Source organism: Sturnira hondurensis, unplaced genomic scaffold, assembly GCF_014824575.4.
Source record: "Sturnira hondurensis isolate 20B ecotype Veracruz unplaced genomic scaffold, ASM1482457v3 Scaffold0017394, whole genome shotgun sequence".
Taxonomy (NCBI): domain Eukaryota; kingdom Metazoa; phylum Chordata; class Mammalia; order Chiroptera; family Phyllostomidae; genus Sturnira; species Sturnira hondurensis.
This window is the reverse complement of record NW_028090025.1, coordinates 1737122-1754108: the sequence shown is the minus strand read 5'-3', so window position 1 is coordinate 1754108 and position 16987 is coordinate 1737122. Positions and strand designations below refer to the sequence as shown.

Sequence of the window (16987 nt, the reverse complement as noted above, 5' to 3'; positions counted from 1 at the left end):
AGATACTAAACTAATAAGGTCTTCTTTCAGTTCAATTATTTCACTTTTATTTCTTTTCTTCTTCATTTGGCTATAAAATTCTTGCCAATCCCTCTTTTAAGTAAATTTGTTGAATCACAACATATAAAGAGAATAATTCAGAACTTATTAGTGTATGGCTATATGGATTTTTTATTTGGTGAAGACACATATATAACAAGCAGCTCAATAAAGAAATGGAACATAAGAAGTCCTTTCCTCAATTCACCCTAATCATTACAAAGGTGTCTGACATAATAGGTTTATCTGTCTTTATTTTATTTCATATAAAAGGAATCATCAAGTATGTTCTCTTTTGTGTCTTTCGTCTTTTACTTATCATTATGTTTTTGATATTCATTTATACTATTACTTGTGGCACTAATTACCCATTTTTATCCCTGTACATATCCTATTCCTACATATATTGTGACTATATCCTAATTTATCTATTGACTGTAAAATTGAGGGACCTTCCAGTTGTTTTCACTTTTTGGTTATATAAATAATACTGCTATAAACTATCTTACATCTCTTTGGAAGCACACATCGATAAGTATTTCTGAGGAGCATTTACCTGGAACTGTAATGCCAGCATCATTGCCAACACTTAGCATGATCAATATTACTTGTTTTATTGGCTTTTTCACACTGTATTCATTCCAGCAGTTTTTCAGTGGCACCTCTGTGGCACCACTTGAACTTCTCCAATAACTAATGATGTTGACCAATATGTGTACGTTGCCATCTGATTCTTTTTCTGAATTGCCTATTTAATTATGCTGCCATTTAAATGTAGGTTGTTTTTGTTCATTTTACTTCTTGATATGTAGTGGGGGTTTTTTATTCTTATTCAAGTACATTTTTCTGTTTTATATTTCCTGCTCTGATCCCCCAGTGCTCCCCACCTCCATCCCATCCCCCCCCCCGCCTTACTTATTGTCCATGTGTCCTTTATACTTATTCATGTGAGTCCCTTCCCTTTTCCCACATGATTCTCTCCCCTCTCCTCTATGAACCCTGTCAGCCTGTTTCATATTTGAGTGTCATTGGTCATATTTTGCTTGCTTGTTTGTTTTGTTGTTTAGATTCCCGTTAAAGGTGAGATCATATGGTATTTGTCTTTCACTGCCTGGCTTATTTCACTCAGCATAATGCTTTCCAGTTCCATCCATGATGTTGCAAAGGGCAGTAGTTCCTTCTTCCTTTCTGCAGCATAGAATTCCATTGTGTAAATATACCATAGTTTGTTGATCCAGTCATTGACCGATGGGCATCTAGGTTGCTTCCAACTCTTGGTTATCGTGAATTCTGCTGCCATGAACATTGGGGTGCATAGGTTCTTTTGGATTGGTGTTTCAGGGTTCTTAGGATATACTCCCAAGAGTGGAATTGCTGGCTCAAAAGCCACGTTCATTTTTAGTTTTCTTAGAAAGTTCCATACTGTTTTCCATAGTGGTTGTACCAGTCTGCAATCCCACCAACAGTGAACTAGGGTCCCCCTTTCCCAACAACCTCTCCAGCACTTGTTGTTTGTTTCTTTGTTTATGATGGCCATTCTGACTGGTGTAAAGTGGTATCTCATTGTGGTTTTAATTTGCATCTCTCTGATAGCTAGCTATATTGAGCATCTTTTCATGTGTCTCAGGATCCTCTGTATGTCCTCCTTGGAGAAATGTCTGTTCAAGTCCTTTGCCCATTTTTTAATCGGGTTGCTCACCTTCTTTGAGTGGAGTCCAGTGAGTTCTTTGTATATTTTGGAGATTAAACCTTTGTCTGAAGTATCATTGGCAAATATGTTTTCCCAAACTGTTGCTTCTCTTATAATCTTGATGCTGTTTTCCTTAGCCATGCAGAAGCTTTTAATTTTGATGAGATCCCATTTGTTTATTCTTTCCTTTATATCCCTTGCTCTAGGGGACATATTGGTAAAAATATTGCTGCGTGGAATATCTGAGATTTTCATACCATTTTATGTTATTGCCCCCTTTGTCGAATATTAGTTGACTGTAGAGAGTTGGGTTTATTTCTGGGATGCCTGTTCTATTCCATTGGTCTATGTGCCTTTTTTTATGCCAGTACCAGGCTGTTTTGATTACAGTGGCCTTGAAATACAGTTTGATATCAGGTATTGTGATCCCTCCTACTTTGTTCTTCTTTCTCAAAATTGCAGCTGCTATTCAGGGTCTTTTATGGTTCCATATAAATTTTTGAAGTGTTTGTTCTATGTGTGTGCAATATGCCATTGGTACTTTAATAGGTACTGCATTGAATCTGTAAATTGCTTTGGGTAGTATGGACATTTTGATGATGTTAATTCTTCCAATCCATGAACACGGTATATGTTTCCATTTGTTTGTGTCTTCCTTGATTTCTTTCTTCAGTGTTGTATAGTTTTTTGCATACAGGTCTTTTACCTCCTTGGTTAGGTTTATTCCCAGATATTTTATTTTTNAGTTGGGGAGTTTTCCTTCCTCTTGAATTTTTTGGAATAGTCTGTGCAGAACAGGTGTTAGCTCTTCCTTAAAAGCTTTGTAGAATTCTCCTGTGAAACCATCTGGTCCAGGGCGTTCGTGTGATGGGATTTTTTTATTACTTCTTCAGTTTCATCTGCTGTTATTGGCCTGTTCAGGTTTTCTGTTTCTTTTTCATTGAGTTTTGGAAGATTATATTTTTCTAGAAATTTGTCCATTTCACCTAGGTTTTCAAATTTCTTGACATAGAGTTCTTCATAGTAATTTCTTACAAACTCTTCTGTTTCTGTGGTATCAGTTGTAATCTCTCCTCTTTCATTTCTGATTGTGTTTATTTGGGTCCTCTCTCTTTTTTTCTTGATGAGCCTACTTAAAGGTTTGTCTATTTTGTTTATCTTTTCAAAAAACCAACTCCTGGATTCATTGATCCTTAGAATTGTGCTTTTAATTTCTATGTCATATAGTTCTGCTCTGATTTTGGTTATTTCCTTCCTTCTACTTGCTCTGGACTGTCTTTGTTGTTGTTCCCCAAGTTCTTGCAGGCGGCGGGTTAGGTTGTTTGTTTGAAATGTTTCTCTCTTTTTTAGGTGAGCTTGTATTGCTATGAACTTTCCTCTCAGGACTGCCTTCACTGTGTCCCATAAGTTTTGGGTTGTTGTCAGTTCATTTTCATTATTTTCGAGAAGTTTTTTGATTTCTTCCCTAATTTCAATCTTGACCCATTCGTTGTTTAATGGCATACCATTCCACTCCATGCTTTTGGGTGTTTTGGTTTTTTTCCTGTGGGGTTGGTTTCCAATTTCAGTCCCTTGTGGTCAGATAAGATGCTTGGTATGATTTCTGTTTTCCTGAATTTGTTGAGACTCATTTTGTGTCCTATCATGTGGTCTATCTTTGAAAATGTTCCATGTGCATTTGAAAAGAATGTGTATTTAGCTTTTTGGGGATGGAGGGCTCTATATATATATCAATTAGGTCCATTTCTTCTAGAGTGTTGTTTAATGCTGCTATATCCTTTTTGACACTTTGTTTGCAAGATCTGTCCATTTTTGACAGTGGGGTGTTAAAATCCCCTGCTATAATTGTGTTGCTGTCAATATCTTTCTTGAGGTCCTCTAGGATTTTCTTTATATATTTGGGTGCTCCTGTGTTGGGTGCATATATATTTATGATGTTAATGTCTTCTTGGTGGATTCTTCCCTTGAGTATTATGAAGTGACCTTCTGGGTCTCTCTTTATAGCCCTTTTTTCGAAGTCTATTTTGTCTGACATGAGGATTGCTACCCTGGCTTTTTTTTCTTCTCCATTTGCTTGGAAAATTTGTTTCCAGCCTTTCACTTTCAGTCTGTGGTGGTCTTTTGACCTGAGGTGGGTCTCTTGTAGGCAACATATGTGTGGATCATGCTTTCTTAACCATTCAGCTTTTCTATGTCTTTTAATTGATGCATTTATTCCATTTACCTTTAAGGTTATTATTGAAAGGTACTTATTCATTGCCCTTTGTGTACCTGTGTGCCTCTCTATCTCTCTCTTTTCCTTCCTTTCCTAAAGAAGCCCTTTTAGTAATTCTTGTAGAGCTGGTTTGGTGGAGGCATATTCTTTTAGACTTCTTTTGTCTTGGAAGCTTTTTATTTGGCCTTCTATCTTGATTGAGAGCCTTGCTGGGTACAGTAGCCTTGGTTTTAGGCTTCTGGTTCTCATTACTTGGAATATTTCCTGCCATTCTCTTCTTGCTTGGAATGTTTCTGTTGAGAAGTCAGTAGCCAACCTTATTGGGACCCCCTTGTATATTACTTCCCTTTTCTTCCTTGCTTTTAGGATTAGGATACCCTAATAGCCTTTAGGATTCTCTCTTTGTCTTGGAGGTTTGCCATTTTAATGATGATGTGTCTTGCAGTAGGCCTCTTTGGGTTCCACCTGCCTGGGACTCTCTGCAATTCCTGGATTTGTGTGACTTTCTCTCTCCTGAACTTAGGAAAATTTTCCGTTATTACTCTTTCAAGTAGGTGTTCTATCCCTTGTTCTTCTTCCTCTCCTTCTGGTATTCCTATTATTCGGATATTATTATGTTTCATATTGTCTTGCATTTCTCTTAGACTCTCCTCATTTTTTCTGATTCTCATTTCCGTTACCTGGTCTGTCTGGGAGATTCTTTCTACCCTGTCTGCAATCTCACTTATGCAATCTTCCGCCTCATCGATCCTACCCTTCATACCTTCTACTGTGTTCTTCAGTTCAGAAATTGTATTCTTCATTTCCTCTTGGCCTTTACTGATGGTTTCTATATCCTTTTTCACGTTCGTATAGTTTGCAGAGAGGTCCCTGTAGCTCCCCTGTAGTTTCTGGTAGCTTGTTGTAAGCTCTTTGAATTTCCTGATAACCAGTGCTTTGAATTCAATATCTGATAGTTGACTAGCCTCTATTTCATCTAACATTCTTGCTGAGACTTCCTCCTTTTCTTTCATTTGGGGATTGTTTCTTTGTCTTCCCATTGTTTGTGATGCTCTTCTTGTTGTCCTCAGCTTCTTAAATTGATCTGTTCTGGTACCCTGAGTTTATGGTGTGAACTTCTGTGGCAGGATACCTGTGAAATTCAGTGGTGCAGTCTCCTGTAGGTATCTTGGTGTTCTCCACTTCCACTACTCCTCTGGTTGGTTTCCAGCTAGTCAAACCTTTTCTTATGGTCTCACTAGCTGCAGCAGCCTGAGGGGCTGTTAGTGTGGCCTTACTGGTGCCTTGGTAAGCTCAACTGGTCTCACCAGTACCCCCCAAAGATCCAGACTGGCACCGCTCTCCCATGCCATACTGAGAGCGGATTTTCTCTCAGGTTTTCCAGCCCTGGTCTGGCGTGAGGGCGTGTGCTTCCAGCCAGGCTTTCCTGTTCTTGTAGGCTTGGGTGCTGACTTTTCCCTGTGCTGTGGCTGAACACACAGGACAACTCACAGTTCTCCCAAACCAACAGCCACACCCTGACTCCCTGTGTTTCTCTGTCTGTGCCGGCTGAGTAGGGATGGAGCTGGTGACTGGCTGTCTTCCAGGGGCCCAGCCAGCAGCCTGAGACTCCCCGAGCCTGTTCGAGAGCCAGTGCAGGTCCCGTACCACAGGGATCGCCCGGGCGACTCTCAATTCCCTAAGTCGAGGGCCGGCGCAGGCCCCGCACGGGTGGTTTTTTAAAAACATACATTCAGGCTATTCTTTGTCAGATACATGTGTTACAAGCACTTTGTAAGTTCTACTTTGTGGTTCACATTTTAGTTCTAGTTGCATCTTTAGATGAAGGGAAGTTTTTAATTCCTATAAAGTTCTTTGGGGTAAGTTGCTTTAGTATCCCAGTTAAGAAAATTTGGCCTTGCTCATGACAATATTTTTCTATATTTTCTTCTTGAAGTTGAGTTGTTTTAACTTTAACATTTACAGTATGGAAATGATGTCACAAGGTTAAAAAGGAAGGTCAGGATTCATGTTTTTCACATGTGAATGTGCATCCTTCATTGCAGTGGCATCTTTGTCATAAATCAGGTGGCCATGGGGAGTGGGTTTATCTCTAAAACCTGTTTTTGTTTTGTTTTGTTTTGTTTTTTTGGTGTATGGACCTGTTTTTCTGTCTATAAACCAATACTAAAATAACTTAGTTGTTACATCTATATAATACATCTTAATATATAACAAATATTCTGATTTTGTTCTTCAAAAATATCTTGGCTAATCACAACCCTTAGACATCCATATGTATCTTAAAGTAAATGTGTGCATTTTAATTGTACTTTTATTGGTATTGAACTGAGTATTGGGAATAATTGAGATTTTTACAATGTTTTATTTTTAATTTGATGGCTTATTTTATACTTCCTTAGGTCATCTTTAATTTCTCTGAACATTTCTAAATTTTTTATATAGAAGACTTGTCTATTTTTCTAATTTTGGTGCCCTAATTAATCTTATTTTCTTATAGTTAACAACCAACAAACTTCACTTTCTAATTGTTTATGACTGAGAGAGATACAATATTTTATTTCCATCTTTGTCTTTTATTCATCAAACTTGTCTTTTATTCATAAACCAAATTAATATATTAACTTATGTGGAGATTCTTTTGGAGATTTTGCATATATTTCCAATTATTCTGCAAATAATAACCCTTACTGTCCTCTTTTCAAATTGATTTTCTTCTTTACTCTCTTTTCTTGCATTATTTCATGGGATAGGACTGTCAATAAAAAGATAACTGGTGACAATAATAAACAACCCTGTCTCATTTTTGTATCCAGGGAAAAAGTTTTCAGTGTTTTGTGATTCAGCAAATTTGCAGTAGCTATGCCATGGTGTTACTTTTTATAGTCACTTTTTATTACATTCAGGAAGTTCTAGTGTATTAATAGTTTTCAAAGTTATTGTTTTAAATCAAAAGTGGGCATCAAGTGTTATTAAATATTTTCAACATTTAATGAGACCATCATATGACTTTTGTTCTTTTAGTTAATAGAAGTTCTTTTAGTTCTTTTATTCTAAAAGTTAATCTTGCCCTGGCTGGTGTACCTCAGTAGATTGAGCATGGGCCTCCAAACCAAACAACTGCAGTTTGATTCCCAGTCAGGACACATGCCTGGGTTTCAGGCCAGTTCCCAGTAGGGAACAAACAAGAAGCAATCATACATTGATATTTCTCTCCTTCTCTCCTCCCCTTCCACTCTAATGATAAATAAATAAAATATTTTATATAAATAAATAAAAGTTAATCTAATATGAAGCCATGTTGCATTATTAGAATAAAGTTTATTTGGTTGAGCTCTATTATTCATGAATGCATTATTGCAATTTAGTTTATCAATATTTAGCTCAGAATTTTTGCATATTTTTTGTTGAGAGAGAACAGCAGTCTGTAATATTTCTTTCAATATACTAGTTACATTTTAAATATACAGTTCATGTAAGGCTTTTAAGACTGAAATGGAATAATCTGTATAACATTTATTTATTTTGTGCATCAACATTGGGTAGAATTCGCCAGACAAGTCTAAGTTTTCTTTGTGGAAAGGTTTTTAGGCGTAATTCAACTTCTTTTACAGACATTACATTTGCTGATCTTCTAGATACCCACTATTAGTTTCTATCTTAACTTTACTATGATCAGTGAATATACTCTGTGGGACCCAAATCCTCTAAATGTAATGAAACTGTCCTGTGTTCAGTTTAAGACAATATACATACATTCTGCTGGTTTTGGTAACAGTGTCTTGTATATGTCTGCTGGTTAAATGGCTAATTATTTATTTTTAAAATTTGTCTGCTTATTAAATGAGTTACTCAGAAAAAACTGTTAACATTTCCTACTATCATTATAAATTCATGTTTTTATTCTTAAAGCTATTGTTGCTTTACATATTTTAGATTTTAATCTCATAGAAATCTCATAGAAATCATTGCATCTTCCTGATTGATTTATTATTTTATCACTGTGAAATGTCATTTTTTATCATTGGTACCACTTCTTGCCTTAAAGTATATGAGTATTTTCTATGAATTGAGTATTGCTAAACCACCTTTGTGTTGTAACTATTTTTGTGTACATCTTGCTTTATCCTTTAACTTTCAAATTTCCTTATCCTTTGTATTTAAAATGTTTCTGTTTGGAGTAGCACATAGTATTTAACCCAGTTGATGATCTTTTTCTTTCCTTTTTTCCCTTTTCATTGAATTTTGGGGGTGACACCAGTTAACCAAATTATACAGGTTGCAGGTACACAATTTACAACGCATCATCTGAACACTGTATTGTGTGTTCACCACCCCAAGTGAAGGTTCAGTCCATCACCATCTACTCCCCATACACCCCCCTCCATCTCCCTTCACTGCTGCCCCAGCAAACCTTTTAATGAGAGCATTTGGTAGCTTTACATTTGATGTAATTACTGATGCACTTATGTTTAAATCTATCATTTATTTCTTAATTTCTATTTGATTCCTTTGTTCTATGTGCCTTTTTATCTCAGTACTTGTCCTCTTTAATTAAAAAGTATCTTTATTTGCTTTCTGTGCTTTACCAACCTTTCAGTTATGTATTTTATGTGCTATTATTCTGTAGCAACTCATTACCCCATTTACTTCCTTCAGTACATTTTGCTATGTGTTTTAATTTTACATTTTTAAAAATCTAGTCTGGTTTTCACAAAACCATCTAATCATTATACTTTTTATGTGTTCAGTGGAACAAATCTATTGGCTTTATTTTATTTGAATTTGACTTTTCTGTTTATTTACAAACCTAAAACAATTTGCAAAATATTAAAGTATAATATTTATTTATTCTTTATATTGCACAGTGTTTTTTTTTTATTTTGAAGATACTATTTATATAGTTCAAGAACTATTTATTTCCTTTTTTTCAACAGACTTATATTGGGAACATCCTTTTGCTTGTTAACCCATTCAAAGAGCTTCCAATTTATTCCACCTTGGTGAGTATAAAATTTAACATACCATTTGATAGTGTAGAACAATACTCACTGGATATAGCTATATATACCAAATGACCAATTAAAAAGAAAAAACATAACAATAGATGAGGACAGATTTTTCAGAAAATTCTAAATTGAGTAGTTACACAATGATTCTCTTCATTATAGTAAATCTTTAATGATTTGGGGGTAGAATTATAATACTATTTTAAATATTTTTAGGATTTTGAGTAGTTTCTTTCCATTTTGTAAGTTGGTAATTTGAGTTCTCTCTGACTTTTGAAAATCTATTTGCTGGGATTTGTTATTTGTTTTCATCTTTTCAAAGAAAATGCTTGACTTTTAAATGTTTTCTATTGCATATTTATTTTCTATACAATTGAGTTTTGCTTTTATCTTCACCTTTTTCTTCCTTTTACTTTATTTGAGTTGAATATGATAGACTTTTAAGTTGTCTAGTTAATTCACTGATATTTTGCTTTTCCTAAATAAATATTTGAGGCTTTTTATTTTGCTTTAAACACAGCTTTACTAAATTCTATATCTTTGATATTTCATGATTTTATTATTATTCAATTAAAGATATGTTTCCTATTATGATTTTCTTTATTATATGAATACTATAAAATATAAACTTTTTTCTGTTTTTTTACATATGTTTCTCTTTATCCTATAGTCTGGTTAGTAGACTATTGGGTTACTTGGTTGACTAAATTACTAATTCTCTCTTCTAATATTTTGAATATGCAGATAAAACCATCTACTAAATTATTGATATTGGCTGTTTTTTTCCAATATTAAAATTTTTATTTTATACTTAGAGATTCTAGTTCTCTGATGAAATTCTTTGTTTCATCACCTATTTTCTTGAACATGTTAATAATTTAATTTAAAATATATGCCTGATTAATTACAACTTGTTATTCTAGTATCTCTAACTCTCAATAATAATGATTCTGATAGTTCTAATCTAATCTAATTATAGTATCTAACAATATCTGGGTCTGTTTCCAGTGTGTATGGCAGTTGGTTTCCATTGCATGGATGTTATTCACTGACATTCCTTGAAAATTTGATTGAATCCTGAGCCTTTTATATAAATATTTATAAAGGCTGGGATAGTATTATCTTTTTTCCAAGAAGTTTTTTTTCTGATGAATAAATAAATTATAGGCAGATGATTTTGATTCCATATGTTTCCTTTACTTTGTGTTTGGCCTTAAGCATAAGGTGGCCCCCTTAAAGGTCCCCATTCAGAAGTTGGGATGATGTGCATCTAGGTTTTACTTGGTTACTGAGACCTGAACTTGAAATTGTGTCTTCCAAGCACTGTTAAACTGCTGAAATATTATGTCTACTTGATTCTTTAGATAGTTTTGTTTACTTTCTATGAGACCTCTAAGTTTTCTACTCTGCAAAATGGCAATGTATGATCAGAAAAAGTTATGCAGAACATCCTGTTGAGCTTAGTGCATTTTTATATTCTCCAATATATTGATCCCTTAATTTCTAGCTGCTTTGATGATTTTCAGAGGTCTCAAATTAGGTGTTTAATTTGTATTTTATCTAGATTTTATAGTGGCTCAAGGTGAGATCATTAGTCTGTTTCTAGCTACTTTATTATAGCTATAAGATAGCCTATTTCTATTTTATTGCATTGGTATTAGAAGATTATTTGCCTTCAAATAAGTAAGCTTCATTGAAATTCCATTATTTTTAAATTCTGTATGTATCTTTCAGCGAGAGAAAGAAAGAAAGAGAGAGAGAGAGAGAGAGAGAGAGGTGCTATTAAAAGTTAACTATTGATATATTGTTCCTGGCTTATATTAGAGTGTCACCTTTGATTGTAGAATGAGTATGAATCTTATGGTGAGACAAAAGTGAGTTTTAAACAATTGAATAAAAATATATATACCTATATAAATATTATTTAAATGCTGGAGGTCAAACTATAAGTATTAAGAAAAATATAACATTGTTATAATATGATATTACCTGCCATATAATATTGTATATTGTAATGTAATAAACTTGTTATTTTGTGGGTATATACAATATGGCAGTTTCATGGTTTCTGATAATATGGTGTATTTGCATTTCTTTCAGAAATACATGCTAATAGATGAAAGAAGCAAAACATTAAGAGATACATTTCTTTATTACTGCAAGAATGAATATAATGCATTAAGATCATTGCCAGAACATTTAATTAAAATTTAAAATGGCAAATGCAGTCTATAATTTATAAGTATCAGACTTTGATATATCATTTCCAACTGACTCTGACATAGAATGTAAATGGGAAATAAGTATATTTTGGTAAAATATGCACTGATATAAAGCTCACAGTAAAATTACCCACTTTTAATGGGCTGTAATGAAATTTTACAGCATCTGGTGCTTGAGAATTCACATATGTTATGTAGAATCAAATAGTTTTTACCCTCTACTCTACAAGTAATAACTCATAAAATTATAGATATTAGATAAAAATAAGAATTTAATTTTTAGAATGAATTAGTGAGCATTCTCTAATATTCTACCTTGCAATATTAGTATCTTGTAACTTTAAATCAGCTACTCATGTTTTGAACCATATTTAAATGACCTCATTGTCCTATGGACACACAAGAAAAAGTTTCTTTTTTATGTGTATCTATTGATTATAATTATGTGTGTGTTTATTGTTTTAAATGATAAATTTTATTTAAATAGTCTTGTTTTCTCCCATGTTGATTAGTTTAATGAAAGAAGAAAATAAAACATTGAGTATGATCATGTCTATAAAGATTATACAAACCAGGAAAATGACTTCTGTTTCATGTTGAAAAAAATAAAGTCCACAACCTCCATCTGTGCCTTGTGTTATTTTGTTATTACTAATACCATTAACTGTGTTATATTAAGCCATTGCATAATGTTTCTTATCTAGAAGGTCATTAATCATGGATGTAGAACACCCTTTATGGCAAACTTTGTTTTGATACTAATATGAACATAACAGCAAGCAGCCCTGTTCATTACGTGTCTTGCTGCCATAAGCAATGTTGATCTGATGGTAACACTGGGGAGATATGGCACTGAAGGGCAGTGGCAGACAGTTTTAAATGAAGTATAACCAACAGGGGAAATGCATTAGTATGCTGCCTATTTATGCTAAAGACAAGTATCATCACTCATTTTAAACACGTAAGAGATTGGGGAGAAGGAGAAAATAGAAAAGTAGCCAGATCTTTCTGAATAGCCTTTACAAAACAAAGCAATCTTATATTAGGGACAGAAATACTTTATAAAGCCAATAAACATTTCTTTAGTCTATGAAATATAACATGTTGTGTTAGATATTTAAGGATGCTGAGTCTCTGTCCTTCAGTACTACATGTACATTCTAAAAGCAAAATGTAAAAATATGATAAAAATCAGACTCTACTTGTACAAGAAACAGAAAATATCTTTATTGGGGTTGTACACCATTAATTGACATGTCAAAAGGTTAGAATGAAAAAAATCTTAGGTTAATAAAGGTATTACATGGAAAAATGTGATTAGGGCAAATTTTAAAGAATGAGTAAGATTCTGATAAGGGAAAAGGGAGTATATTTTGCAGAACTGTCTAGAGCCACATTATGGAGATGAAAAAAAAGGGGCTATTTGGAGAAATGCATAGAACAATTTGACAAATTAAAGGGGTCAAAAAGGTAAATAATTAAAATTTAGTTTTTAGATCTAGATTATAAAGTTAGAGAGTTTGGGTTTTGTTTTTTAGAAAATAAAAAAACATTGGACAAGAAGAAGTAGGATATGATTAGAGTTTTAAGTTTCTTACCATCAGTTTAAGGAAAAGAGATATTTCAGCAAGAAGACTAGTTCATAGGTACTGAAAAAATTCAAGAGGAAGTTTGAATTATTATCAGTGCCTAATACTGGTACTCTGGTAAAGAGAAAAAAGGAAAGACATTGAGTGAGTCTATGCAAAGATAGTAAGTAATATTCAAAGAGTAATTTTCTTTGAGGAATGAGTAGAAGAAGAGAATGTCACCTGATGACATGGGTTTTGAATTTGTGAGTCTGGGAGAGTAAGAGTATTGATAACACAGAAAATGAAAGAAGAGGAAAACATTTCATCTAGTAAAACCAAATTTGGGTAAATACAATATATGAAGTTTTTGGAGGTTAAACTGAAGTGATATTGAGATTCTATACTGCATGCACAATTAGGAATAATTCAGAATTTGCACCATGTTCAAGAATGAGGTAGAAAGATAACAGAAAATTAAGGAGGAGGAGGGGCAGGGGAGAGGGGGCAGACAACAATGACAGCCACTATGGTGACCACTGAAGAGCCTGGTCAAATGCATTGGCAAAGTCAGTAATCAGAAAACCAATGAACCAGTGACTCATGAAAAGAAATGCTTGAGCAGTGAATAGTCATCGACCCCTCACATAGCAATTTTAGATCTTCTTTGGATATTTCTCATTGTTAGTTTTACTGTGGAGTTCACAAACCAAGGATGCATCACCTTGAAACTCCATGAACAAAATGCTGACACCATTCAGCATAAAATGCCTGGGGATAATTTTTCAAGATAATATTTCTGAATCTGCACAATACAAAACAGAGCAGTACCCAGTCTTTTAACTGTCAGTGAGATTAAGTTTTCCCAATATCTAACATGGCATCTGTGTGGGATCCCAGGGTAGGACTCTGCTTAATTTTAGATTCTGTTTGCTGTTGGTCTCCTAGTAGTACCATTGCCAGGCATGTTGGTTTTGACGAATAGCTAGAGTGGCTGAGCAGGGTTTTGTAAATGGAGGAACAGGGCTGGGAAAAAATACCAGCCCTGTTTAGTGCAGGGGTTTCCAACCTGCAGCCAATGGGCCACATGTGGCTCAGGATGGCTAGGAATGCAGCCCAACACAAAAACATAAATTTACTTAAAACATGATGAGGTTTTTTTGTGATTACATGTCACAGTGTACTTAATGTGAGGCCCAAGATAGCTCTTCTTTTTCCAGTGTGGCCCAGAGATGCCAAAAGGTTGGACACCCCTGGTTAGGGTTTGTTATTACATGGCAGACCTGCTGCAAAAGGCTTTGCATGTATTATCACATTTAATCTCAAAAAGCAACCCAATCAGTATGAGAATACTTATTTCTACTTTGCAGATAGATAAGCTGAGACTTAAAGATATTAAATAAGCTGTCCAATGTTTTCCTGAGTGTGGCAGAGACAGAATTTAAATCCAGATCATATGACCACATAGCAAATGCATGACAGACCATTCTCAGTAACAAGGTGCTGAGTCCAGAGAAATACATGTTTAATATATGTGGTCCTTTGAACAAAACATTTTTCCAAGTTGTGTCATCTATATATGTAGGTATATGAATAATGAACAGGACGGCCAATCGGGCAAGTAGAGTGGCAAATTCATGCTATAGTGTGAAACTATAGTCCATGTTAACTCAGTCTATTGGCATTGGGGATTCCACAGGTCACCAGAATCCTGACACAGGAGGCCTGTGAATGGCCCGCTCAAGAGCTATGAAATTGCATGGCTGCCTTCAGAAATCAGGATGTGGCAAGATCTGTGATCTCCTGGCAGTTTATTAAGAGGCATCATTGCACAGTGTAAAATAGGGAATTGATCCATAAAGAAGGGCCTTTGTTCATTGGAAATTGAGTCTAGCACAGACTATAGATAACCACAAATGAAGATGATGTAATGTCAGCTCATCAATTTTAAAAAAAGAGATGCACATAAAATTTTGACTGAACTGAATCCTCTTGATCTGAAATGACACAGATGGGGAGAGAATAAGGTGAAGTGGCAGCCTGTGGGAGAGGAAGTGATATTTGCTGCACCAAATGAGAATGAGCAGTAATATTGATAATGATAATGATAACCAATAGAAAGTTAGAACTTATGTAAGTGAAAGTCTTCAAGGTTTGATATAAATAATTAAATAGAAAACAGTATCATGTTAAAGTTACTGTTTGATATTTATATACAAAGCATAGAATTAGCATCATGCAAAGAATTATCAGATGGTAGCAATGGATTATTCTACAATACAAACTCTAAAATTGCATGAAAAGGAGAAAGAAACTGGAAAAAGTTACTACTTTGGTTATCATGAAAAAACTATTCAGACACTCAAAATCCATTACATATTGAATCTCTAGTGAAACCTAGCCTAAGGAAAGTAGGTAATTCCAAATATACATGAAGAAATGGGGTAGGGATGTGAATGCACTCTACGTACAAATAATTTCCTTCATATATGCTCCTAGCTCTCTTACATCTCTCTTTGCTTAAAGCATTTAATGAAATCCTCAGTAGGATTTTACAAAACAGATTAGTCTGAAAATATTTTGTCAAAATTAAATCGTTGGACTTGGGGAGAAGTGAAAGAGTGTTAGTCCAAGTTTTCAAAAAAGACAGAAATTTGTCATAAAAGGAAATAAAGCTGGGCTAAATGTCCTAGTGAGTTTATGAATTATAATATATATATAACTATCATTAAAGTAGTTTTAATATTCATTTTAATTTGGAAATAATTCAAAATACAAATAGTTCAAGTATAATACAATAGACAATTGTGTACAAACCATCATATGAGTCTCATATTTTAAAAATATTTTAAATAAAAAATCCATTGTTTTACATACACTCCTATGATCAGAATGCAACTTTAAAGATTTGACAAGGAGCAATTGGTTTCTGGCCTAGTTGTAACACTTATTTTCTGAGTAGTACAGAAAGTAAAGACACGCCTTAATGATATGATGTCTTAGGTTAGATGGCAGTGTACTGTGAACACAGACTAAGTTCCACCTCACCTTATTCCTTTTATAAGCAATCATAATCACTATCCTGTAATTATTATACTCTCATCTAATCTTTTCACTATATATATATATATGCATTTTACATGGGCAATAAAAATGCATGTACCATTATTTTCTATTTTAATTCTCTCAGAGAACATATGCTTAAAAAACATTAACCATAGTGCTTTCCAACATTTTTTAATGTTAAAAGGTTTGGGTCTAGTTAATTTATTCTAAATGCCCTATAGTGTTTTATAGTATTAAAACATTGTCCTATTGGCGGCAGCTGCAGAAGCGTCCAGCTGAATTGGGCCCACAGCTTCTTCACACAATTAAATTAAACTAATGGCATTTGTGGCTGAATTTATCTTCTCTGCCAGAATTATCAAAGTGCTTAGGATTCCACAGAATGGATACATGTTCTGGAAGATATCACCAAATTTTTTCAAGCTGTATTTGGTAAAAATTTATCTGATGAAGAGATATCTAGCAGTTGAATTCATTTAATCAAGAAGCGATCATGAAATTCTGGAAAATTAGGAAAGAAGAAATTAATCAGGCTCTGTTGGAAGAAGCAGCTGATATTTCCTCTGCACAGCTAAGGATTTTGATTGGCAGTTAAAGCTTACACTTTCTAGTGACAACATTGCTACATTACAAACCCAACTTTTAAACCTTCATCTACATGTAAAAAAAAAATGGTGAAGTCAAACTGTATTCTGTTGAGATGAGTAAAGAAGAGCTGCAGATGCTAATAAATTTCTTGGAATAACTGCAAATGATTAATGGAATAATAAATTATTCCATTAATCATTATTCCTTGGAATAATACAAACATTATCAGATTCCACTGCTACCACTGATATGACAGAGTGAATACTGTGTGTTCAGAAAACCTTCAGTGTACTATAGTGCTGAGCTGAGAAAGCTACCAAGTTGAGATTACAAAGATAAAAATTTATTCAGCTTCTATAAAGAACAGGAAATTATACAGTTGACAGGAAATCAGTCTCCACCACTAATTAGCCATGTGACCTAGGACCAGTTCATAACTTCTTTGCATCAATTTCCTTACCTATAAAAAGGAAGATGATTTTCATACATACATCATAGGTTTCTGGGAGGACTGGATGAGCTAGTGAGTACAAAGTGCTGAGAACAGCAGCAAGAACATAGCAAGTGTAAGCTATTATTAGTACTATTAA

At 34.1% G+C, this 16987-nt stretch overlaps 1 protein-coding gene and 1 pseudogene across 1 annotated transcript in view; both read left to right on the top strand.

Moving 5' to 3' along the window:
- Positions 1-16987, top strand: part of MYO16 (myosin XVI) — a 360482-nt gene that overhangs the window by 322017 nt on the left and 21478 nt on the right. The window contains exon 12 of the mRNA XM_037067733.1: positions 8882-8947. Within this exon, the coding sequence (XP_036923628.1) occupies positions 8882-8947 (66 nt within the window). The remainder of the gene's footprint in view (positions 1-8881; positions 8948-16987) is intronic.
- On the top strand, positions 13273-16554 carry LOC119002043 (COMM domain-containing protein 8-like; annotated as a pseudogene).